General features: G+C 40.5%; 3 protein-coding genes across 6 annotated transcripts; 1 reads left to right on the forward strand and 2 right to left on the reverse strand.

Moving 5' to 3' along the window:
* Positions 1-676: 676 nt before the first annotated feature.
* Positions 677-4,014, reverse strand: LOC103476758 (autophagy-related protein 16). 2 transcript variants are annotated; one of them, XM_008429312.1, is made up of 7 exons: positions 3,789-4,014; positions 3,661-3,724; positions 3,490-3,574; positions 2,938-3,011; positions 1,695-1,946; positions 1,401-1,522; positions 677-1,182 (listed from the first exon to the last, which is right to left on the reverse strand). In XM_008429312.1, the coding sequence occupies exons 1-7, from the start codon at positions 3,964-3,966 to the stop codon at positions 1,049-1,051; spliced, it is 909 nt and encodes a 302-aa protein (XP_008427534.1). In that variant the 5' UTR covers positions 3,967-4,014; the 3' UTR covers positions 677-1,048. The 2 variants fall into 2 exon arrangements, with proteins under 2 accessions (XP_008427534.1, XP_017164394.1); XM_017308905.1 differs by lacking the exon at positions 677-1,182 and having other exon boundaries at positions 1,457-1,539.
* A 576-nt stretch (positions 4,015-4,590) lies between these two features.
* edrf1 (erythroid differentiation regulatory factor 1) lies at positions 4,591-16,960 on the forward strand. Of its 3 annotated transcripts, none has more exons than XM_008429316.2 (26): positions 4,591-4,786; positions 5,079-5,233; positions 6,152-6,360; positions 7,533-7,599; positions 7,689-7,814; positions 7,905-8,029; positions 8,128-8,275; positions 8,399-8,500; positions 8,614-8,735; positions 9,253-9,364; positions 9,604-9,751; positions 9,840-9,951; positions 10,411-10,522; positions 10,697-10,981; positions 11,067-11,138; positions 11,226-11,367; positions 11,463-11,654; positions 11,903-12,103; positions 12,616-12,834; positions 12,965-13,191; positions 13,278-13,436; positions 13,926-14,075; positions 14,188-14,341; positions 14,441-14,556; positions 14,649-14,818; positions 14,901-16,960. In XM_008429316.2, the coding sequence occupies exons 2-26, from the start codon at positions 5,135-5,137 to the stop codon at positions 15,028-15,030; spliced, it is 3,699 nt and encodes a 1,232-aa protein (XP_008427538.1). In that variant the 5' UTR covers positions 4,591-4,786; positions 5,079-5,134; the 3' UTR covers positions 15,031-16,960. The 3 variants fall into 3 exon arrangements, with proteins under 3 accessions (XP_008427538.1, XP_008427535.1, XP_008427536.1); XM_008429313.2 differs by having other exon boundaries at positions 4,592-4,786; positions 14,646-14,818; XM_008429314.2 differs by having other exon boundaries at positions 4,729-4,822; positions 14,646-14,818.
* Positions 16,961-17,925: 965 nt separating this feature from the next.
* Positions 17,926-25,548, reverse strand: dhx32b (DEAH (Asp-Glu-Ala-His) box polypeptide 32b). Its single transcript, XM_008429317.2, has 11 exons — positions 25,096-25,548; positions 24,804-24,997; positions 23,893-24,268; positions 23,579-23,812; positions 22,655-22,748; positions 21,992-22,141; positions 21,059-21,250; positions 20,044-20,184; positions 19,741-19,931; positions 18,881-19,071; positions 17,926-18,359 (listed from the first exon to the last, which is right to left on the reverse strand). The coding sequence occupies exons 1-11, from the start codon at positions 25,375-25,377 to the stop codon at positions 18,188-18,190; spliced, it is 2,217 nt and encodes a 738-aa protein (XP_008427539.1). The 5' UTR covers positions 25,378-25,548; the 3' UTR covers positions 17,926-18,187.
* Positions 25,549-25,666: the final 118 nt, after the last annotated feature.

A 25,666-nucleotide genomic window follows, 5' to 3' on the forward strand; every position in this document is an offset into this window, starting at 1 on the left:
TATATATATATATTTGATGACATTTCTTTAAAAGTAGCTAAATTTCGCTTGAGCACTGACTTTTGAATGTGTGAGTGTTTTATTTTTTTAACAAGATCATTGCCACAGTTACATGCATTTCCAATCACTGCAAAATGATTGGAGTGAAGCATTTCTGGAATTGATATTTGATGCTTTGGGCTAAAACTCTTTTTGTTTACAACTGCCTTTGATTGACAATTGTAAAATAGACTTTTTCTGACATGCTTCACAATTGGACTATTAATTTCCATTATTTCTCTTTATTCTGCCACTGCAATTTAATGTGTTCTTTATTTGCTGTTTTTTTATGCAAAGCACTTAGAACTACCTTCTTGCTGAAGTATGCTACCCATAAACTATTGGTTTCAAAGGTTTTATGTACTGGGAAATGTGGGTTTCTTCCCAAATTTCTTATTTTGTAATTATGTTTATCTTTACTCATTCCTTATTTTATTATCCTAAGTAACAGAATATACACAACCTACATGAATCTTTAAAAATATATATATATTTCTATTTTCATGCATTAGAGCAAGGGGAAACAATGTTCTATGAAAAATAATGAAACATGTTTGGAAAGAAAGTTTCATACTCATGGTGCGTTAAATAGAAAAAGCACGTGTTTATGCATGATGACAAAAAGAAAAAAAGTATAGCATGTTCCTTTACTTTTATTATGGCTTACAAATAAAAAACCCACCAGAATATAATCAATTTAAATCTGGTACAGTTTTTCTGTTTACAAAGCAAGGTTCCTTTTACAAAGACTTAAAATCCTAAGAAGAAACAAAACAAAACAAAAAAAAAAAATACCAGCAAACAAAAAAATATCATCCTATACCTCTTAAAACAAGAACTTACATTCAACTAAAGATTTTCAGTGTTTTTATAATTATGTTGAAACACACTTAGCTGAGAATCTGCTCATAATTGGATACTATATTTTAACAAACACATTTTGCAGCTCATAGCTGATATTTAAATACAGCAGACATTTGTTGTCCCATGCATGTTCCATTTTGTGTTATTATTGATGCCTTCCTTTAAACAAACACAGATTAATAAATGTCTCTACTATGAAGTCAGGGTTAGCGATACCAGACATTTTCTGAAGGAGAGATGCTGTTTTAATCTCAACTTCCTGTCTAGAGTCTTGAACTCCTGAGGACAAGAGAAGAAAGTCCACAGTTTAAAGGGCATGTTAAGTGGGTTACCATTAAAACATAGAGTCTGTAGTTCAACATGTTTGGATCAATGGAAGGTTAAATATAAATTTTAACAATATTGAGAATTTTAAGTGAAACAACCACACGGAAGAAAAAAAAAAGTGAAAACATTTTATATATAAATATACGCATCTAAAAGGAGAGAACTCTTACCCTGAATGACAGACTGAGATGTTTCTCTCACACCATCCGTAGCGTCTGTCACTAAGTGAGTAAAGCGTTTTCCTCTTTCCCCGTGGAAGTGCTTCTTCAGCTGTTTGTCCAGATGTTGCCACCTGGTAAAAAGAAGTAACTTCAGGGGAAAAAAGAAACAAAGAAAGAAAGAAAGAAAGAAACAAACAAACAAACCAAAAAAACCCATTGACCGCCATTTCATCCTTTCACAATGACTAGATAATTGTTTCTCAAGCTTTGATTACAACATTGATCTCACTTTAATGCTCTTACGTTTGCATTAAGTCGTTGTGTTCATTCAGTCGATCTGCTTCAGCACTCTTTTCCTCTATCCATCGCTGCACGAGTTCCTCTTTGTCTCTGTGGGCCTGCTCCAGCGCCTCCTTCAGTTTGGTCCGCTCCGAGCGCAGGGCCACCAGCTCTTTGGACTGACACTCCATGGTGAACTCAAACTCTTGGAGGACAGCCTTTAAGTTGTTTTTCGCTCTAGCCAGAGTAAGCGCCTCTTGGCGGTGTTGTGACACACTGGAACAGCAAAGTTGTGAAACGGTCATCATGCATTGATCCCTCTGTAGTTCTGTTCCTAAACGCAGATATTTGATTTCAAAGTACAAGTTAAAAAACCTTAACAAGCTTTTTTTTTTCTTAAATGGGTTCAGATGTCATCTCAACCAATTTTTCTGAGTAATATTAAGAAGACACACAGACTAACTCTGATCATACTTGTTCATAGTTCAATATTCTAACCAAGAATGCTCTGAAAAAGAAAAGCTGGTTTGAAAAAAAATAGAAGCCTAATATAGATGTTAAAGTTAAAGGAAAACTAGAACACCCTGTTAAACATTTATTTTTTTTAATCCTAAATGGAAATCCTCTGGTTTGTGTATTCTTCTAAGAGCTGAGTTGGCAATAGAGTGATAAAGAGCGATAATGACGAGATGACCTAAAGAGCCAAAGAGGAGGACAGACTGCGCACGTTCCAAAACAAGATATTGTGCCTTGGTTCAACTTGTTTAAAATTCAATTGACTTGGTTCTTTCACAGAAGCCACTCTTCAATCTTTCAGCAAGAGAATCTTTAAGATTATTTAAAATTCAGTTCAAAAATAGCCAAACACCCAACAACCCTCTGGCCTCAGAAAGTAAACTCCACATTTAAGCCACTGCTGGTGATCCTTGGGCGATTGATTCTGAAAATAAATCAGAAATGTTTTCATCATACACTCCACTCATGCAGTTTAGGTTCCCTGAAACAGAGAACAAACCAGTCCAGATAGCTAGAATGTTAAAAGACATTTTTTGAAACGGATCATTTGTCCAATGAGACTGATATGATTTTTAATAGAAACAGATGCTTCTCATGCATAGTGCTCAAGCTTTAGTAGTCAGATAGTAATCTTAAGTGAAGTAAGTTATTTCATGCAATTTCTGTGCACGTTTCTTTTGTCTAAGAGGCAAAAAAAAAAAGCCTAATATAGATTAGGCTTTTGGTAGGGAATTGCCAGGATGTACGTTACCGTGACTGGCAGTACTGGACCTCAGCTTCTTTTACATACAAGACTGAGGTCATGTCGGAGACAGTTTGAGACAGCTGGGGAGACAAAAAAGGGGATTGGATAATTGAATTATGAGAAGATATCATGAGTTTAAAGGTCAGGAACCGAACAAATCAAATAGCAATGACTTGAAGAGTGTAGTTAGTGCTGCAAGCCGTATTCCATAATAATGCCTGTAAATGATGAAAAATGTGCCCAAACCTTCTAACTTGTGCCCATAGAATATACAGCAGTTCAAGCATTTATTTCTCCCTTTTTTTAATGGATATGACATATGACATAAATTTCTCAGGAGAAATTTAAATATTACATAAACCAATTTCTAATACTGAAATACTGAAACTACTTGTCAAAATGAACAGAACTAAGCTCCGTCTGTAATGACTACATAAATGAGTTTTACTTGCTGAACTCAAACAGCCTAACAAAGAATAATCTTTGGATTTTATGTTAATTTACGCATGTCTACCTGTAGGTTTCAGAACTTTTTAATGCGTTTCCCATTAAACTCACCTTCTCTGCCAAGTGTTCACTTTCTCTCAGCTGGAGTTGAAGGAGTTTGACGTTTATGTCAACTTCTACTCCTGCTCGTTCCAAACTAAAATAAAATAACAAATACATAAATAACTAAAAAGATAAATGAAATACAACGTCGATGACTCAAAAAGAATAGGTCATACTAACCTTTTACATTGAAGATCCTCCAAAATCCCTGTGCGAATTTCAAATTGGTCCTCCAGCTGAGAGACTGGAGGGACAAAGCAGTGATTATCATAAACGAGGATCAGTAAATATGTTGAAATTGTTCTTACATCTATTGAAAACGCCAACATATGGTAGTTTTTCTTTATCGTCTCTTATAAGAAGTTGAGATCGCACGTGATTCTTCCAGCTCCCCATTGTTACACGTGAACTGCTCCTCAGTTTATTCCTGTTCAGAAGCCTTGAGCTGTCGACTCTGTTCTGCGGAAAAAATGAACTCTTAGTCATCACCAGGAGAATTTGCGTCCAGCAGCGAAGTGTCGCAACTCGTCCCTGTTCAGTCAGTAGCGTGACATTCCCTGAATGTAGGTTATAATCTAATATAATATAATATCAATGCATTCGTTTTAAACTGGATATAAATACATTAAATTAATACTTTAAATTACAAAATACATATTAAATGTGGAAAGATAATTCATTACATGTGTATTCATCATTTTTTAAAAATGGATATATGAGTTTTTATTTTAGTTTAAATGTTCAACATTTCTGTGTTGCAACATATGGACTCTTTATATGTTTCAGCTGTCAGGCTCACCAGCTGAGCGGGGATAATAATGCCACAGGTTATTGGTCTGCTTCGATCCTATGGTGTGTTTTACGAGCGCAGTGGTGGCTTAAGTTATTTAATGACTTAAACCTGCAGCACAAATATAGTAATATTTGTTAAGCAAAGTATGTATTTATATCGAATTGTGGTCCTTGAAAATATAAAAAAGTGTCAAACTGGCCGTAAATTTCAGAATAAAAGCCCTCAGAATAAAAGAGAAAGCGCTCCATTTTTCTAGAAAGAACTCTTCAATGTATTTCCGGTTCACGCCTCTTTTCAAAATGAGGTTTTAAATCAGATATTCTTATTCATAAAGATTGTGTAGCATATTAACAGTCTGATTTTTTTCTTTTTGCTCAATTTCCAAACAGGTTTATTTTTATAAATAGGAAATAAGAATAGTTTTGCAGTTCGTTTTACCGTTAAACAGGAAGTCGTCATTAGCTTGTTGTCAGTGCGAGAACTGCACACAGAGTGACTGCAGATGGGAAAGAGGTAGGCTACAGGCATCTAAAACGTGTTTATTGACTAGTGAGTATTCATTATTTAGACTGTGAAAAGTAATAGCAAGTTGTCATTTGACTGTGGGTTAGCTTTAGTGCTATACTCGTATTGTGAAACCACTTTTTTCCACGTTTTTTCCAGTCAGTTTTTCCACGTTGACTGCTGTTTTCTTGAGCTAGCTTGACAGTCTGAAGTTGCCACTGACTTTGTCTATGCAATTGTGTGTTTACGTACCTTATAAAGCCATTACTTGTGTCGCCTGAGATATATGTTTGTTTTTCAGTTGTTAGAAATAGGTAGAAGACAGCAGAGAGAAGTGGAAAGACTCACTTGTCCAGTATGAGCTTGCCACCTGAGGACAGAGAGCCTGGGGTTCCCATGGATAATTCAAAAGAAGATGTTGGTGGTCCCTCTTGCACAGGAGATTACAGCAAACATGCAAGTTACCAGGCTGATCAGTATTATATTGTATTTGTTGTGTTTAAGATTACATGTTTATTGTCGTGTTTTAATATGCAAAGTGTGTACGTTTGCTAAGTTTCCTGGCGTTATGTTAGTTTAATCACTTATAAAATAAGTGTCGAGACATCCCTCAAAATCATAAAAATCTAGTTTCCTGCGGCCACAGCTTCATTGATAAAAGTATATTAAGAGTAGTAGGTACCACAATTTATGTCCTGCTGTTCAATTTAAAATCTGATAAGTTGCAACCCAGTCACCTAAAACATTTTAATTTAGTAAATTGTTTTAAATATTACCATTAATATTTGAAAGTCACATACACATTTTTGATGTTCGTTTTTCAGTGGCTAGAGAAAATGCAAAGTAATTTACCTATAACTGTTCATTTAATTGCCCCAAAAGTCATGCTTCTCAGGGCACAAACTGCGATACTCACTATGATAAGCAGTTTTAAAGGGTACAACAAAGACAGCAGCAGAAACATGTGTCAAGCTATTGGAGCGAAATAATTTAAAACTGACTACACTATCTTGTTAACTCGCAAAATATGTTACTGTCTCTAGATGGTTTACCCTGTAATATCTTAAGAAATATCTGACATCTACAGAATGAAATTACTCATCATTATTAAATTCATACATTTATTTTGTAAGATTTTCATGTTGCTTTCAAGTTTTTCAATAGTCTGGTTCTATCTCTGTGAAATCTTCCTTTTACTTTGTGACTTTTGACTCAAGTGGACGTGACGTCAAAGTTTTATTCTAAAATCAGTTTGGTTGCTTTGTTGTTTTATTTTTATTAATTGTGTTAAGTAATAAAAAATTAAATAGACTTAGCAGTAACATGACTATTATTGCTAAATTATAATCTGCTATCTAATTGTCTTGTTTACAGGACATGACAGTATGCTTAGGGAATGGAGAAGTAAAGAGCTGCGCCGTGGTCAAGTACTCTGCTGCCCCACCTCCGACCACCTACGCCCTCCTGCAGGAGAAGACGGACCTGAAGCTTCCACCTGCCAACTGGCTGAGAGAAAACCCCCAGCTGGGCAGTGCTGGCACCACTGTGTTAGGCTCCAGCAGCAAGAGCAAGCCGTTCTCTAGGTATTAGCATTCATTAGTGTACAGTGAAAACGCTGCAACTTCACTTAGTTCGAACAAGCAAAATGCGTTTTGAAATTTTCTGTGTGAAAATAACTCTTTAAAATAGGTGAAACAAAAATAATTTCTCCCTGTGCCTCTAAAACATAAAAATCAGATAGAGATCAGTCAAGGGAGAAATAATAATTAAATAAATCATAACAAAGACACCCAGTGCAGTTTGTGTGGAGTTATGAATGACACGAGAGATGCCATTAAGAGGTGTGAAAAAGTTTTGTTTAGTTAGAAGCAGCCTTAGGGGTTTATCCACCTGGCGTCACTTTGACCAATTTGGTTAGACCTGACACACCTTACATAACTATCCTGACAGTGTCAGAATACAGAAGTTTTCTGCTATTCTGAATTGCACATATCTCTTTGATGCCCCTAGACGTGAGCACCAGTTTTGTCGCAGACGCATGAGAAGCAGGGATAGCAAATCTAAAGATGCGGTGCCCGTGTAGCAGCAAACATTCATTGTACATTCATTGAAGAAAAGACTCCTGTGTGTTGCAAGTTTCCTCAAGAGTTGTAAATGCCATTTCCTGTTCTAATTAAGGGTTTAACTTGACCTTGATTTCTGTTAGATGAGAACTTCTTCTGCACGTCTGAGGAATAATTTGGTGCCAGCTCCCTCTTCTTGCAACTAGCCAAACCCTCCTTTTAGCTCATTTGTGTGAAACAAAGTGGCAGAAAACTGTCCTTTGCGATTAAGGTCTTTAATCTCAGTATCTTGAAACTTTTGCAGTAGGCCACAATAATGTAATATTTTGAGCTAAATATTGTATAACTTGTAAGTACTGAAAGTTCCAGATTTAAAAACTACATTACAGTTCTAGACATTTGGTATTTGGGATGATTTCTCTCTGAAAGAAATAAAATGTCTAGGAAGCTCTCAGAAAGACTGATTCCAACATACTGGATTGCCAGTTTCTCCACAGTATGACTTGCCCATAATTAGTTGCAATTGGCATCACTGCAGAACTTATTATTGTATAATTCCAAGAGCATGTAAAGATCTAGCAGCCATGTTTAATAAATTGCCTCAGAGTGGGTGAAGCTTTGAATAAGTGGAGAAAAAAAAACATAAGTGAAAAACTGTATTGGGATCTTTTTTTTTTTTTTCATCCTTACAGTTTTGGGATGGCCTATGACTTCATTGACTGCATTGGCGATGACGTGGATGTCGTATCAGATTCTGAGGTTGGTAGCTCTTTTCCTTATCCTTATCTTTCTAACTTGTTTCTGAAGTATGAACATGGTCAAAGCTTATTCTTTTCTGTTTTCTGCAGAACATCAAGAAGCTTCTGAAAATCCCCTACAGCAAGTCCCATGTTAGTATGGCTGTTCATCGTGTCGGAAGGACGTTGCTTTTGGATGAGCTGGACACTCAGGAACTCCTAAGAAGATCTTCTCAGGTACAGGGAGACGTGTTTTATTCAACTCTGTCGGAACAGTTATACTAATGACAACTTCTGTTAACTAAGTACTGAAATGTTTTGTTGTAGACAGGAGACTGGACGTGGCTCAAAGAGATTTACCAGCGCCTAATAGATCAAAAGTGGCAGAGAAAGAAGAAGAGCAAAGAGCACTGGTATCAGAAAGCCATCCTGTCAAAGTTCCTCTACTACAGGTGAGAGTTTGGGTTTTTTTTTCTGGCCAAATAAGTTTTGATATGCAGTTTAATTTGACTTCTAAAGATGCTTTAATTTTCACTATTATATTCTGCAGTATAAATGGTGATGGGGCTGCAGAACCTGTAACAGAAGACATGATAGAAGAGGATGAGGAGAATGGAGCCGAAGAGTACAGCTCTTCATGGCCTGCTACTTTCACCAGCGCAATGTCTGAAGCAGAGGAAGCAGATACTCCCAAACGGGTAACTTAGCTACCATGAGATTAAAGACGGTTCCTCAGCTCAAAGTTGGATTTAGGAAGCTTTAAGATACATTTTATAAGGGATGCCTACACAAATTAAGTGCTTATTTTGTTAAATCTTCAGGAAAATGTTCCTGTGGACAGAAACTTTGCTTTAGGTCAGGTGACATCAGTGCCTAAAGAGCAGAATCTTCCTACTCTCTTCAACGAAGGGGAAAACAGTCAGGTAGCATATTTTACTCTTCAAGAATGTAATCGTGCTGCAGCTGTTTACTTGTTTACTTATATATGTATTATGTTTTATATATATATATATATATATATATATATTCCTTACAGGGTTTAAGGAACGACTTTGTGCGAAACATCATGTGGACGTTTGAGGACATCCACATGCTGGTTGGATCCAACATGCCTATTTTTGGAGGTGGTCGATATCCTGCTGTTAGTCTGAGACTAAGGTTTGATGATGAATTCTTATCTTGGTGTTATCTTAGTAATGCATTGCTTTGTGTTGGTATATCAAGTTACATTCCAATAAAATATATTGGAGTTTATGTTTGTAACTTAACAAAATGTGTAAAGTTGAAGGAGTTTACGTCATACATGTTTGTTTGAGCAGGTTTTATACTAATTTCCTTTGTTCTTGTTAAAAGGTACAAATAAATAAAGTTTGAATTCTAATTCGAGTGTTTTGAACAAAAAAACCACAAACCTTTTCAAACATTCATACAGTACATTCAGAGCAGTAGTTGAGTTAGAATAATTGAAATGTGTTCAATTTCTTGCTGACTTCTTCTGGTGTTTGCTAAGATGTGCAGCCTTTGCAAACGACAACAACAACAACAAAAAAACCGAATCAATTTACACAAATGTTTGTTGGACTGCTTCCAAAGATTGCTGCGTCATATTTTGATTTAATGGCCTCAGCGTTGAGCCCAGATTGAACCCTTGCTCTCTGTTTTTTTTTTTTCCCAGGGACAGCAACAAACCAATCAACATTTTAACTGGTATCGACTACTGGCTCGACAATCTCATGTGCAACGTCCCAGAGCTCGTCATGTGTTTTCACGTCAATGGCATTGTTCAGGTAAATTGCCAGAGAGTTAACACATTCAATAACACAAACTTCTAACTGTTTAGAAATGGTGTGCACACTATTACCATGTTAAATCTGGGCATCCAGGACACAAAACTTGAAAACAATATTAAGCTGAGTTTTTTTTGTCTGATTTGTTGGCTTGTGGGGATTTTCGTTCAAAATCACAGCCCCTTGACAATTCTTGAACATTTTTTCAATACTTTTTGCTTTCTTGTGTTTTCATTCAGAAATACGAAATGATAAAAACAGAAGACATCCCTCATCTGGAAAACTCGAATTTCTCTACAAGGGTGGTAAAAGATATTGCCCAAAATATCCTCTCCTTCCTAAAGTCTAACTGCACTAAAGAGGGTCACACCTACTGGCTTTTCAAAGGTGGGGGTGGGGGGGGGACTTCTATTTGCTCTAATTGCTCTCTTTTTGTGGCTCTAACGTCTTCTTCTGTCACATTTTCAATCCACAGCTAGCGGGAGTGACATAGTGAAGCTTTACGATCTCACAACTTTGTGTGAGGAGGCTGAAGAAGAGAAATATCAGAATCCCTTCACTCTTCCTGTTGCTGTTTTACTGTACAGGTGAGTAACTTTATTATTCTATTTATTTATTTATGTATTTATTTATTTATTTATTTATTCATTTATTTTTGTATTTTATTGCTACTTTCTGGATAGGAGCATGTTTGTGGTGATGTTTGGTTCATAATATGGAACAAAAGAAATCTACATAAATTGTAATGTAAGAAATGGGTAGAATAAAGCAAAAGAAGAAAATCTTTCAGTCAATGCGAGGTATGTCAGAAGGAAGGTTCCATCTCAACGTGGCCCAAAGTGATTGATGTTCTGAATGAGCAAATTATGGTAAAAGTTGAATGTTTGAAACAGCACAACGTATGCAGAAGTAGTTAAGTGGTGAAAAGTGTAAGGGGGGAAAAAAAGCAGAGGGACTCAATAATGTGTAAAGTTGAAATATATGTGTGAAGGTAAAATACTAAGAGTTGAGATGAGATTCTGTCGTCGTTTGTCTTTGTGGTGCAGAGTGGCCAGCAACTTGATGCTGAAGGCAAGTCAAAACAGAAAGCACTATGGCAAAATTCGAACTCTGCTCCTAAACTGCGTCAAACTTCTTGATCCAGAGAAACATCCTCAGGTATGTGAAAGAAAAATTCCACTTCCATTTTTACCCGCAGCTTTCAGAGCCGGCGTTTGGGCTGCGCAGTGTGAAACCTCTTGATTCAAAGGGCAACAGCTTTTGGCCTCAAGGAACCCAACCCCTCCTTTGATTGCTTTTTTTTTTTTTTTTTCCCTGATTGCTCGTGCTCAGATCATCGCCTCGGCCTACTACATGCTGTCAGAGCTGTTCCAGCTCGACGAGCTGCCCGACGAAGACGGAGGGGAGTCGTTGCGGGCCGGTGGCTCCGAAGACAGCTACAGCGACGAGGACAGGGAGGAGGAGGGCGACGACGACGATCTGACAGAGGACGGCGAAGACATGGGTTCCTACGGCAACCGCTCCAGGCCTCAGGACGACAGCAAAGCGGTAGCCGTGATCCGCTCCGTGGGGGAGCTGTCGGTCCCTGAGAAATACAAATCAACTCACCAAATCAGAGTAAGAGATGACTTTTAGTTGTTTTCAGATCAAAGCTGGAGAAAGTTTCAAAGCATAAAGCATCGATCTGATTTTATTTCCGCAGCCAAGTTGTGCTTTTCCTGTTTCTCAAGACAAAGAGGAGCGATGCAGACATGTCCTGAGCTACGTACTGAAGGCGAGTTCTTGCATAATGTCATGTCACAGTCTTACTGTTCAGAAGAGCCAAATCAGAGCCGTAAATATGGTCATAATAAATCCACAGGGGTTGAAAGCGGTGGATGGCTGCATCAAGAAGGAGAGCGATCTGCCCGCTGCCGACCCCAACACTCCCATCCCGCTAAAATATGAGGATGGAGGCGCTAACGCAGCTTCTGAGAAAGGCATCTCTCTTCTTATGGAGAGAGGTGAGACTACTCTGCTCACGTCACAAAAAGAAGTTAAAAATGGAAAAACACCATGCCTTAATGGTGAACTTGTGGATTTTCCCGCATGACCCCAGCGGGTGCAGGGCAGGCTGACCAGAAGCACCCGACACGCTCAGGAATGATCCCAGGCTCCTGGCAGCACCGTATGAAACTGCAGCTCTTCCTCAAAGCCTCCAAGGCGTACTACGTCCTGTCGGACGCTGCCACCAACCTGCTGAAGTACGGACGAGCCCTGCGCTACATCAAGCTCTCCCTGCAATGTTACGGTAAGAGGCTTTTCCCTTCTTTTTTTTTTTTCCAAAATGTGAATTTTGAAAATGCGTAGCGTGTAATTTGTATCCACTCAATTCTATATTAACCTAGCATTAAAGTGTAATAAAAAAAAACTACAGCTGAAACTACATTTATCAGATTAAGCAATACCTTTTTAACACCCTAATGAGAATTTTCACAGTTCTTGACCACAGGTCTCTTTATGTTCCTCATTTATTTTGTATTTTATCACCTCCCTCAGATGCTTACTGTTCTGTGAGCGAAACGCTGCACCCGCATTTGCTCCAGTTTCACAGCCAGTGCCTGTCGCTCTGTGGAGACATTCAACTCATGCTGGCCCAGAACGCCAGCAACAGGGCAGCGTACCTGGAGGAGTACAGCTACCAGACCAAAGAGGACCAGGAGATCCTGCACAGTCTGCACAGAGAGAGCAGCTGCCAGGGTTTGTCTTCATTCTGTATCACCTAAACTAGACGTTTCACAGCAGGCCAAAATCACCAAGTCAAAAGAACTTGAGGACAAAAAAAAAATAAGGGGCAAAAAGGGAAAAGAAATAATGTGTTTTTTTTTTACCTGCTCAACTAAATAAACTCAAATAAATCAAGCTGAAATACTTTAATTAAATGAGTTGTCAAATTGTTTGTTGGAAAGGGATGTGTCAATTATTATAGAAAATGGATTGCATTGATTTGCTTATTAAAGGAAAGGGGCCCACTTTGCAAATTTTGAAAGGTCTGAACAATAGACAATAAGATTTAAGTCACTTTTATTTAAAAGCATATAGCCGTATTTAATGGATTCCCTAAAAGCAGATGTGGATGCACCGAAGCCCTGGCCAGACTGACTTAAACAAGAATATAAAAATGATTTTAAGTTTTTATTGTGATTGTTTTTTTTGTTGTTGTTTAATTGGTCTTATTGCTTATATTAATCATCTTTCTTTCTTTTCATTAGACTTCAGCATGGCAACAGATCTGGCTATGGACCCCGAGTACCAGCTGTTTGTTAGCTGCAGATGCTACGAGGCGGCGCATGAGATGCTCACCACCGAGGTGTTGAAAGATCAATCCTCCGACCAGCTGTCCCAGGTCCTCAAGCGGCTGGGAAACATTCGCAATGAGATGGGGGTCTACTACATGAACCAGGCAGCAGCCATGCAGACAGAAAAGCAGGGTAAATTATCAGACCTTCTAGATTTTTTAAACGTGTGTATTTATTTGTTTAGCATTCACGGCATTTTACAGGATCTATTTTCCTAGTGGCGAAAATGTCAAACTAAGCTGCTGTCTTGTTTCTGTTCTAGTGAAGAAGTCTGTGTCTGCAGCAGAGCAGGACTTGTGGAAGAAGAGCTTCAGCTTCTTTGAAAAAGGAATGAAGGACTTTGAAGCCATCAGGGACAGCACCAACACGGCCTTACTGCTGTGCAACACGGGCAGGCTGATGAGGATCTGCGCTCAGGCCCACTGTCCTGCCTGTGCCGACGAGAGCAGAGGAGAGTTCTCTCCAGATGAGGCCCTTTACTACAACAAGGTAATATATATCAAGGAGTTTTTAATGTATCTAATATAAAATAGTTTTTTCCATTTCTCCTTTTTTTTTTTCTTTTTTTACCTCAGGCCGTAGACTATTACTTGCAAGCTTTAAGAGCGCTGGGTAGCAGAAAGAGCCACCCAGCTGTATGGGACAGTGTGAACTGGGAGCTGTCCACCACCTACTTCACCCTGGCTACGCTTCTGCAGGACTACGCACCACTGTCCAGGAAGGCACAGGAGCAGGTCGGTCCACACACACACGCACACGCACGCACACACACACACCACAACATTTCTATCATCAAACATCAAAAGTTAATTTATTTAAGGTGCTTTTATTCAAAATGTGAAACTCAAATAATTTATAGATTGATTACCTACCAAAAAAATAAATAAAATTCAATATACATATGTCCTGCTATGGTCAACACTGGATTTTAATGACCCCTGTGGTTGGTTTGCCAACATATTGATCTGACCAAATTAACTGAGAAATTTTAGTTCAATTTTAGTTTTTCATTGGCAGCCATCCATTTGTCCAATTATCAAAATGAACAGAAAGGCGGAGGGTGGAAATTTATGAGATTCACTCTTTGCATTGATACTCTGCAATGATTCAGTTCAAATGATATTCTGATTTATTTAGGTGCACATATTCAGTGCCCAACTTGCTCCCACAACGTTGCGTTTCCTCCACTTCAAAAGCTGCGTTTTTGCGTTTGGATTGTACAGATTGAACGCGAGGTGACCGACGCCATGATGAAGTCCTTGAAATACTGCGACCTGCAAACCGAGTCGGCCCGGCAACCGCTGTACCAGTACAGAGCTGCGACCATCCACCATCGCCTGGCCTCCATGTACCACAGCTGCTTTAGAAACCAAGTGCGACTCAGTTCTGATGATCTTATTTATCTGAAGAACTCCTTTCCTGTGTTGCTGTGTCATCCTTTGCCGCATTTGTGTTCTGAGAAAACCGGCTGCGCTTGTGCCGCAGGTGGGGGACGAACACCTGAGGAAGCAACACCGCAGCCTGGCGGAGCTTCACTACAGCAAAGCCGTCTCTCTGTTCCTCAGCCTCAAAGACGCGCCCTGTGAGCTGCTGCGCACGCTGCTGGAGAGGGTGGCTTTCACCGAGTTCACCATGACGGGTGGGGGGAACCTTTCACCTTCAAAATGTTTTGGACTCGCGTGTGATTATTTCTTTTCCAAAGCCTTCCTACAGTTAGCCACGTTGTGTGTTTTTAAAGGTCAGAGCAGCAGCGTGGCTAAGCTGAAGAGCCTGATTGGAGCGATGGAGATCATGTCAGAAACCCGCCACGCTTTCCAGCTGATCCAGAAGGAGCTGTTGGAGGAGCAGGAAGAAGTCAGTAAAAAACTTGAAATCCCTCTTCAGGTTGCTCACTCTGACCACATATTGTTGCTCACAGCGTAACGCTCTCTTCCTCCCCGCAGCAGACGGAACCATCTGCCGCCGAGTCAGCAGACTCTCCCGATAGGGTCGGCGGCTCCACGTCTGGATTGGACCTCCAGGAGGTGCTGAAGTTAATTGGCGTGTTTGAGCCAAGTTTCTCCTTCCTGCTGTTACAAGTGATCAAACTGATGACGACGACCAAGCGGAAACCAAGGTGAGCGGCGGTCTAAAACCCTGCGTGCGATCTTTTTCGTCCAGCTCATCGCTGACCAGCTCACCTCTGTTTTGCTCCGCAGCAATAAAGACGAGGACATGTTGAAAAACTACAAAGCCGTGTACTCCAAGTTGCTGCGCGCTGAGAAAGACGCGCCCCTCCTCAGTCGTGTTGAGCTCTACATTGAGCTCCTGCAGCAGCTGACCCCGTAAACAGGAAGTGACCACACAGGAATAAATGGAGCTTAAAGCACAGAGAGGACGAGGGGAGTACAGTGTATAGCAACTTTGACTACAATTGTCTCTGCACTCTGAGGTTAAGAGTGTTATGATTAGATGCCTTTTCCACTCAAAACGTACCAAGCAACCATGCGGTTCTTATGGAGAGCAAACCCCTACTTTATCATGACAGAAAGTTTGCTGCATCTATTGTCAAAAGCAGTGGGAGAACATAGCTGGAAATTTGGAGTTTTGTAGTTCAATAGCTACTGTTTAGGTTATGACATAAGCTTTTGAGTTTTGCCTCCACACAGAAGGGTTGATTTATTTATTCTTGCACATAAAAGTCTCAAATCACGTTACTGACCAAGAGCATCGATAAGTTAATTTATTTCATTATGAAATGAAACAGAAAAGCTCGCAACATAACTTATTATACACAGAGTGATATATTTCATTCATTTACTTTTGTTCATTTTAATGTTTCACTCACAACTGATGAAAACCCAAAAATCTGCTTTCCAGAAAGTTGCATTGAATTATTTTTAAACTGAGCTTAATATAATATTGACAATTATATTCATGGAGAACTTCACGGACATAGTTGTCAATATTACCTTAAGCAGTCAGCAGTCTTCATCGTGACATGTAAGCCATAACATTTTTGTATTAAAAAAAAAAAGTATTTTCTGGAGGAAAAAAGTAGATTTTCATCAGACATCAAAATAATCTAGATTTTAAATGCATCACTTCCTGTTTAAAATGAAAATTCTCAGATACTGCAATATATGGAAATACTGAAGTAATATAACTAGCTAACTGTTCTAGTGTACACTAATAAATCTGCAAATGTAGATATATTTTCCAATCCTTGTTAAAATTAATGGAAGTTTGGCATCAATTCTCATAAAATAATAATAATAAAAAAACTGCCCATTTGAAGAGATCAATTTCATTTGCTGTTCGGATGGTGACGTGATGCACTCTGCACTTTTTTCTTTTTCTTTACCTGCCGTCACCAAAAACTGGAGGCTTTTAGATTGAATGCAGTGAGTTATTTATTCTTGAAACACTATGAGTGTCGTCAGGGTTGTTGTTTTTTAATAGTCAAACCAAGAGCCTTTACTTTATGTTGAATTGTAAAGGACTTTAAATACTTCTCACAATGAAAGCCCTAAACTGGACCTCCTCTGAAGCGAAACGTGACTCTTCTGGATAATGATCTGTTGATCTGGTGTCAAACAGATCCACCATCATGATACTGAAAACTCTGACATTCATCTCAATACAGCTGGCTAGGCCATTTATCTTGCTTTGTAGTACAGCCATATGAGTCAGTACTTTGACTAGACCTTCTGAGAAGCATTTAAGTAATCTGTCATTTACAGCTTTGAGGTGTCAGATAACAACAAACTCAGGCAACGCTGTTAATTTATTATTTTTTTTCCAAGGGGCAGGGACTATTATTGTCTCATTTATTTTTAATATCTGCATCGTGGCAGTGGTTTCTGCATCACCACTTTTAAACTTTTTTTGATTAAGGTATTGTACATTTGAATATTTAAATTTGTTACCTAAATACAACCAGAGTGATAGACATTTCTAACTTTCTAGCTAAGAAATAAATTGTTTTCCTCGAGGCTGAGAGAAATTATTTATCATTGGGGTCAGATCGGTTTCAGGTTGTGTGGTGTTCGATTTTTTTTTGTTTTTTTTGTTTATCAATAATGCTGTGAAAAAACAAAAAGTAAAGTGATTTTGGTTAAGTTACAACATTTGCTTTAGAAATTTGTGCAATAGTTGAGCAACACCCAATGCAAAAATCAAAGAGAGCTGGTTGTGTCCATAATGCTGTATGTAAGAAAGTGAATCTATTTTTGGTTTTGCATGGTTGCTCAAAGAAGTAAAGGACTTTTTAATTCTAGTGTGCTGTATTTCTTCAAAGGTCTGTGTTCTCTATGAAAGCGTTAGATCATACATTTAAAAAAGATATGCTTCCTTTGCATGTGAATAACTGATATTTTGATCTAAAATGACTGAATGCCCTTTTTTTTTTTTTTATCCGGGTTTTTAAAGGTACCACCATGTTCTCACAAAGCCAGCAGGTGTCCTTGCACATGCGTTTTGTAGCTGAAGAGAGGACGTCGTATTTACACTGTGGAGCCGGCTGCACTCCGTGACCCTGCTGTCATTAAAGCGAGTCCACAGCAGATGGAGCTGCAGGCGTGTCCAAACTGTTCACGCACCTCATTAATCAAACTCGACCTTCTGTGCTGCAGGGTATAGTTGGACAGTAAGGGCAGAAAAAAATAAAAATGGGAACCGGAGAATGGTTTACTATTTAGAAAATAAACAGGAAAGACACACAAACCATGGCGATATGCTTAAATACACTCACGGGTGCAAATGTAGCAAATTTCAATCTTTCATAGATGTACTTTTTTTTTTTTTTGCATCAATTTGGGATGATATTCAGAAGCATGATTTATCATGAGAGCATGTTTCCAAAGCTCCAGAGTCCAGTGCTGGTGTGTTTTACAACACTGCATTCACCACCAGCTATGGAGACCCAGTCCACAAATCCCTCTATGCACAGCAATTTGCTATTTGACAAACTGCTGTGAATGCTGTCTATATGCTAAGGCTCTGGATGTTATATACTCATGGCCATGGAAGTGATCAGAACAGCTGAATTTAATTGTCCGGATGATTGTCCCAATACATTTGGTAACATATATATTTGACCCTGTATATAGAAGTTTTACCCTAATTAAATTCAAACTTGTGCACCATATTGTGCTTTTTTAATAACTGTATTGTCATTCCACCCAGTAAAAACAATGACTCAAGTGCGTCTTTAGTCTTAAAATTATAACAAATGTATGCAAATATCTCATTTGTACTGAGCAATAATGCCAAGCACATATGTTAAATATTTTATTTTTATATTAGTGCACTGTACATTACTATTTAAAATAAAACACTGACCGATGAAGAAAAGGATGAGGGGCACACATGGAGGGAAAAGTGAATGCTAGAAATGAAAATCGAGGACATTGTGACAACAGCTCAGCTATCCAGATGGTGTCGATGCTAGAAGTGAAGACAAGCTAGTTTGTCCAGCCGTGACTGGCGGCGGCGGGTCTGACAGTCACTGTATGACGCAGCGGTCAGACGTCCGGTCTTCCTGGGGCTCCTCGCTTGACGAGCGCTTGTTCTCCTTATTCTGAGACGCTCCGCGGTTCAGGATATTCTGCAGGAGGTCTTTGCTCTCACTCGACGGCAAGTTGTAGAAAAAGTACTGTGGCGTCATTTGAACAAACCTGCAGTCAAGGAGAACGACGTTAGGTGCTGTGATTCATGAAGTGATTCAATGACACACATCTTCAGTCTTGAGGAATGCCCACTTTTGATGGACTGAAGACACAGGACACCTCTCAGTTTCAAACCCTTAAATCAACATCCAAAGATTATGAAACGCAGAGGAGCATCGGTAAGTCAACAAAGCTTTACATTTACACTCTAAGCTGCTGCTCGGCATTCCTGTGGATCTGGGCAATCCGTAATCCTCTCTCCAGCAAGCAGACACTAAAGAACAGGATTTGTAATTCCTCGCTCCGAACCAAGGCCCTAAATATGGTTCAAAGAGGTCAGAGGAACGTGGCTGTCTGATTAGGTTTGAGCCAAGATTACCGCAGGGTTTCTGCAGGGTGCTTTCAAGCAGTAAGAGAGGCTGCTGCTTGAGTTGCAAATCTGCTACCTAGCCAGTTTTTGGAAAAAATTGAGTGCATGAATAGAACTGCTCAAGGAGGGGGGCTAAAAAAAAAACGCTAACAGGGCTTACTCCTCTGGCGTTATGTGGGTGACGGTACGGAGACAGTTGTCCTCCGAGAACGTGTGCTGGTGGAAGAGCACCCACTCCGGCAGGCCCAGCTTGGGGCTCTTGGCTCCATATCCAGACATCGGATGGATCTGTGCCACGTGTTTATGAGTCAGAATGAAATAGTTCCCCGATCCATCAACATCCCGAGCCACCTGAGGGGAATCGGAGCCAAAGCGAGAGTCACTCTATTGGAAGATTTATGAAGAGAGAGAGAGACATGGAGTATGCAAACAGAAAAGTGCATCATATGATTTTTTTTTTTTTTCCTTTGAGTGGGAAACAAATAGAGGACAAATCTAAGTCAATAAGAAAAGACACGCTGGAATAAAATCCCTGACAGCTGCATCAATCGGGCTATGCCGTGCAGCACCCTAATGTCTGAAGCGTGATTGAATCTCTTAGTATCGAGGTGAATTTGTTGCAGCGGTGTGACAGTAATCAGGCCTGGGCGGCGCAGTGTAATTCAAGTCAGCCTTCCAGAATATGTGGTTAATCACAATTTTTTCATGATGTAAAAGAGAGGCAATTGTGTTGTAAGATATGCTTAGGTTGGTTTTAGACGGACAATGTAAATCTATAAGGTCAGTACTCCTTTACTGCACATTACCTACAGCCAAACCTGAAAATATAGAAGGGAATTTCACTTTGTCCGTCATTTAATTGGTCAGGAAGAGATCATTTAACCTTCCTTCAAGCCAGAAACACCGTCTTATTGCAGGCCAATAAAGAACAGTCAGTATAATTGTGAATGCATACATTACATGAGAAGGTAAATATCCCACAGTGCACCCACCAAGGCAACAATATCTGCAATATCTGACCTGCATGAAAAACCCTGCGAGCAGGGCTCTCTTGATGTTGACCGTGTTGCCTCGGCAGCCAAAGGCGGGCGCTGAGACAGGCAGCTCGATCCTCCTCAGCGTGTCGGTGAGCTCGGTTCGAAGAGCGTCGGCCGTCAGCAGGGCGCTGTGGCTAAAGAAGAAGTCCTGACACCACTTCTCCTCGTCGCAGTCTGACACAGCAGGGAAAGAAAGCGGCGAGGACGGATTTAGAGAGTTAAATGGTGGAATGGGACATGATGCGGCCTAATGTCACTGTTTCATGTTTTCTTTCCCTGCACTGACATTCGTCCTGCTGACACTGTTTGAAAGCCTTGAAGATGTTGATGAGGGTGAAGTGGTCTCCTTCTGGGTGCTGGAACTTCATGCGGCACTGGGCTGCCTCTGGCTTCAGCTCCACAGCTGGGACCGAGAAGCAAGAGGGTGCTGAAAAGATATAATACTTACTTGTTAATACAGTTGGTGCTCAATTAAACATGCTCACATAAGCTGAATGTTTACACATCTGATCATATTTCAAACCACATCAGTGGATTTCATACTGATTTTCTGTGACAGACCAACAAAATAGTCCATCCATCCATCCATCCATCCACGTTGTGGTGCCTATATCTGACTGCTAATAGTGAAGTGAAATTATACATGGTTTTCATATTTAATAAGAATCTGAAAAGTGTTGCATGCATTTGTATTCAGTCCCCCTCAGTCGATACTTTGTAGAAACACTTTCTGCTACAATTACTGCTGTAAATCCTTTGAGATGCGTCTCTGCCAACTTTGCACACCTGAGATCTTTGACAGTCATTCTTTGCAGAATATCCCAAACTCAGTCTGACTGAATGGAGAGTGTCTATGAATATCAATTAAAAAATTTCCACATGCATTCTGACTTGCATTTAGGCCAGAATTTTGACTGGGCCCTTCTGATGCAAGCACTTTGACATGAACTGTTTCACCGTTTCTCTGGCTATCAAGAGACTGTCCCCTCATCTGCAGGACGTGATAAAGTGATAGCCGGTTGCAAATAAATGTATTCAGGGTTTTGAATCAGGTGGGTTAAAATGCACAAGACAATTTTCTAATCCGTCATGCATTTATTTGTGTTGGTATATTTTATCAAATCCCAGTAACATCCATTGACATTTATGGTTGCACTGGAGCAAAAGAAGAAAACTACAGAAAAATACGTTTTTTTGTGAGACTCTTTAAGTGACTGCACGATTTTGCACGTGCCCATTGTTTTTGTTTTTTTGTTTTTTGTTGTTTTTTTTTAGATTGGTGTTAAAACGCCATACATCACCTGTCAGCATGGCTGCAATGATGACCACTTCGTTGACACAGTCAAACTCACAGGAGGCCAGCAAAGTCTTGGCCATCTGAGGCTCCAGTGGGAACTCAGACATGATGATGCCCATCTCAGAAAGGTTCCCGTCGTTATCCAGAGCTGCCAGGTAGTCCAGCTCCTCCAGTGCCTGCATCAGGCCTCCGGGGTCTGGAAAGAGAGATTTCAAAGGAGGCGTGTGGGATAATGTTCAAAATGTCAGACACGAGCAAAGGAAAGTGGATTTATAACTGTATTTAACCGTATTTAAACTGGGTGATCATTAATTCCACACAAATCTACTTTAAGTATTCAAAGTCTAGCACCCTGCTGGGAATGGTGAGAACGAAAGGGCAGCAGCAGATTACAGAGATGTAATCCTTGCCAACATCTGCCTCATACCGCTACGCAAAATAAAAAAAACTGGTTCATGTTATGAGTTAGTTTTCTTTTTTTTTTTTCATAGTGTCAAATGAGAAAGCCGAAACAAGAGGGAAAGAAAGGTTCCCTATTATCTGCTCACCCTCACACCGGCTCAGCCATGCCTGTGCTCTAATCAGCTAATGAGTGTGTGTGCGTGTTTTGTGGTGCTTTGCTGTGCATAAATCCGACGAGAACAAAAGCACACGGAAGGAGGTCAGCGCTGAAAGGATGCTCACAGAACAGGAGCTGTCGGCTCAGCTGAAGCATGGCTCACTGCCTTTCAATAACAACAAAAAGAAAAAAAAAAAAGTTCCTGTCTGCTGGAGCAAAGAGAGAACAAAACCGATTGGATCGAAAGATTCTCTCGTCCAACACTACGTGAATTTTTAGGGATGGACAGAGGCTTACCTGTTGCAAAAGCCTCAGAATATTCAGTGTTTTTTTTTGTATTATTTGTTTGTTTTAAGCCTGTGAACACATAAATCTCACCTGGCCTGTCGATAAAGTGACAGTGACCCAGCCCGGCGATCTCCATCCTCTTTAGGAACAGCACGGTGGAGGTGATGTCAGACTCCACAATACGGGGACGAAACTTAGCAGGAAGCTGTCTCTCTTTCGGGTAAAGGCGAAAACACTTGCCTGCAGGACAGAACGGTAGTCTTACACACAGCTGGATAATCACAACTACAGATTTACATTCGCTCGCTGGCCACTTTATTAGACGCAGATAGATCATTTAGCTGACTAAGGAAAAAACTGGACAATAACAGACTGGAAAACACCGGACTGATGCAATTTGGTTCTGGCTGTTCGCTCAGATGCCGGGTTCATGATTTGGCGTAAACAACATCAGTCCAGTTTGGGTTTTGATGCAGTAGTATGGGACATTTCCTCTTGACACGTTTGAATTGTTGATAAACGTGTACGTTGTTGAAAAGCCGCAGTATGCTCATCTACTTTTATCAATTTGCAAAGTTTAAATGAACTCAAACTGGTTTTATTGAACATGGAGGTACGTTCACTGTCCTCTACTGGCTTGCACAGTCGCCATATCCAAAACAACACCTCTGAGATTTGGCAATCATCGATTCCAGCAGATTTTGAAGGCCAAAAGGTCATCTAACCAGCAAGAAGTACCTAAAACACGCTCACCTGTTGGACCAGCCAGCTGTTTGCGGCACTCGCTTTGACCTGAGCTGATTGGCTGGATGACGACAGAGTTTGTTCGGATTCTCGGGTTGTAAACCTGCAACACAATGACAAAGAGGAGTTAAAAAGATCCACAACTATATATTTATGTCTTCAAAAAAAGTTTTTCTTTTCCCTGCATCACAGAAGCAAGGATATATTTTTTTTCCTTTTTCTTTGATGGATTTTCTTTTAATACACTTGGATACACAAACATACACTCTGACAGAGCATCTCTGCTGAGGCTGTTCGCACAGACATCAGCAGATAACAGGAAGCTAAACAAATGCTGTACGGATAATGCTAGAGACATATAAACAATAATACAGAATGTATAAAATAGCAACTCTGCAATTATTTTTTCTAGTTTAGAAGTAAAAATAAAATACTGTTTAACAGTGGAGATAAAACAGCTGCTACCTCGCTTCCTCACACGGAGTGAAGGTGTCTGTTCCTTATATGAAGAACATTAGATATTAGGATGAATCGAACTGTTGCTTTGTGATATGGTGCATGTTACCGTACATTTTGAAATGTACAGAAAAACAGAAAAGAAAAGAAATTGTGAAATATAATTGAGTTGTGCTGGAAGTTTCCGCAGTTGGATCCTCACCTATTAAAACACCTCCGACCTGAAGCCGGGTTACTTTACTGAAGTTTTTGAGTTTCAGGAATGCAGCTATGCGACGTTGGATGTCTTTTGATATTTTTCTTTTTTTAATTATCGTTTTATTTTACAACAAACTTTGTATCCTTAAGATGTCCAGATGTTTTAAATGGATTCAGAAAGTAGAAAAATAAAAGTTTATAGTTCATAAAGTGCAGCTGGCTGAATTGGCCACACATATCTGATCGATGCGAGATCACAAGAGATAATGCAAAACTTACATATCTTTTTTCCACTCCAGCGTCAATAACAAAGTTAACTGAGCTATAAGCCCAGAAAAAGTCCTCATTTGGACTGCTTGTGAGGAAAACTCGTCTGGTCTGACCCGCCTCCTCCCCAATCGTCGGTAGACTCCCAGGTTGGTCAGGATGTACAGCTATGGGCAGCAGCTCACCCAGACCAGGTGGCAAGCCTCGCTTTTCATGACACAGGATGTCACGGGCCAGATCTATTTCCTAATAGAGGACATACACACAGATAATTCAGCACCAAAACTGCTTTTCGTCAGACTTAGGACAGCGGGGTTGCGTCTTACCTGCATCGTCACCAGAAACACAACCACATCCCCCGGCTCCTTGGAGCGATGGATCTCCAGCACGAGACGGAGAGCAGAACAGAAGTAGTTGTCACCCGTGCCGCTGTACGCCACCTCCCCAACCTCTGGGGCCTCCAGGTGGATGGCTGGCAGTGTTGACCCAGTGAAGAGGTTCAGCTGCTTGGGGTCCGGTTTGGTCGCAGACAGGAGGACCACGCGGAGCTCTGGCCTCTGCAGGGCGACCTCTTTCAGCAGACCCAAAAGCACATCGGTAGCAACGGTCCTCTGGTGGGCCTGGTCTACGATCACCACACCGTAACGCTCAAGCAAAGGGTCTGACATCATTTCCCTCAGCAGCATATCATCTGTGCAATACCTGAGGCAAAATTGATGAAAAAAAAAAAAAAAGTTTGTTTAATCCTTTATTCAAGTTTGCCGTCCAGATGGCAGATCTCGAGGACTGTTGAAGGTATTTTCAGGTCTGCATTGTTGTAAAATAACACAATAAAAGACACACTGCTCACATTTGAATGACCTCCTAATAAGAGAGACTTTATTACCATTTCAGGTTCACTTGTGGTATTTAATTAAATTTAGAAACAGACTTTTATCGCGTTTCTTTTACTACCCCTTGTTTATATCATCTACCAACCCCCCCCCCAACAGGGCAGAGTTCCTTTGTCCCCCGTCTGACTTATGAGGCACCAACATGGAGACTGTGACATATGGGTGGACAGGGAGCGGGGCAGCTGTGACGCACCCGCTGAAAAAAGCCCCTCTAGCCTTTTGTTCTCCTCTCGCCTGAGATTTAATAAAAAGGCCAGTTGATTTAGCAGTGTGTGTAATGAAAAAAAAAAAAAAAGTTGGTCTGTTTTTTTTATTTTCATTTAAAGTACCACTTTTTTCATTACCTGAGGAAAGTTTCACTGGTGCAGCAAGTTTCCAAGGGGATGGTGTACCCGACCTCGTGGCCGATGTTGATGTCCATCTCATCGGCCACTCTCAGAGCGAGGTCAACCGCCTGCTGTGGGTGAATCTGGGTGCACACCACCATCCCGTGCTGGAACCGGACCGAGAGGCAGAACTCGGCACACCACTGAGGAATCTGATGCAAAAAAAAGTGGGATGGATTATACTCCCCAAATGAACATGCTTCACTAAAACTGTGATTGCTTATAGAGAGAAAAGATGTGAGGTACTCACTTGAGAGCTTCTTCCAGTCTTGGCAAAGCCACTAAGAACCACAAACTGTCCTTTGGTCAAAGAATCCATAAATTCATCCTTTGCTCTCCACACCGGCAGCTCTTTCCTTTCTTTTAGCAGTTTGTAAAACCTCGACGAGTAAGGAAGGCCATCAAACTGATTAAGCTCCAGGATATCATCGTATTCTTTGTCTCCCTGACTCAAAGTCTCAGAGTCCGAACAGCACGGGGACTTCCCCTCGACGCAGTATTCTCCACTCAAACTCAGCATGTGTTGCTCCATCTCACTTGAGTTTTCAGTTTTCCTGACCGCCACCTCATGTCCAGGTCCGTACAGGTTTCGCTTGGAGAGGTCCCCGGCTCTCGGCACCCTGCTGGACGGCAACAGAGACCGCGGCTCTGCAAGTGAAGCCAAGTGAAAGGCTCAGTGGGAGCCCAGCCCAGCCCAGCCCTGTCATGTGGCCGTTAATCCCACAGAAGTAGTGTGGTCATCAGCACACGCACACACACACACACACACGCACACACACACACACACACACACACACACACACACACACACACACACACAC

Source organism: Poecilia reticulata, linkage group LG15, assembly GCF_000633615.1.
Source record: "Poecilia reticulata strain Guanapo linkage group LG15, Guppy_female_1.0+MT, whole genome shotgun sequence".
Taxonomy (NCBI): Eukaryota; Metazoa; Chordata; class Actinopteri; order Cyprinodontiformes; family Poeciliidae; genus Poecilia; species Poecilia reticulata.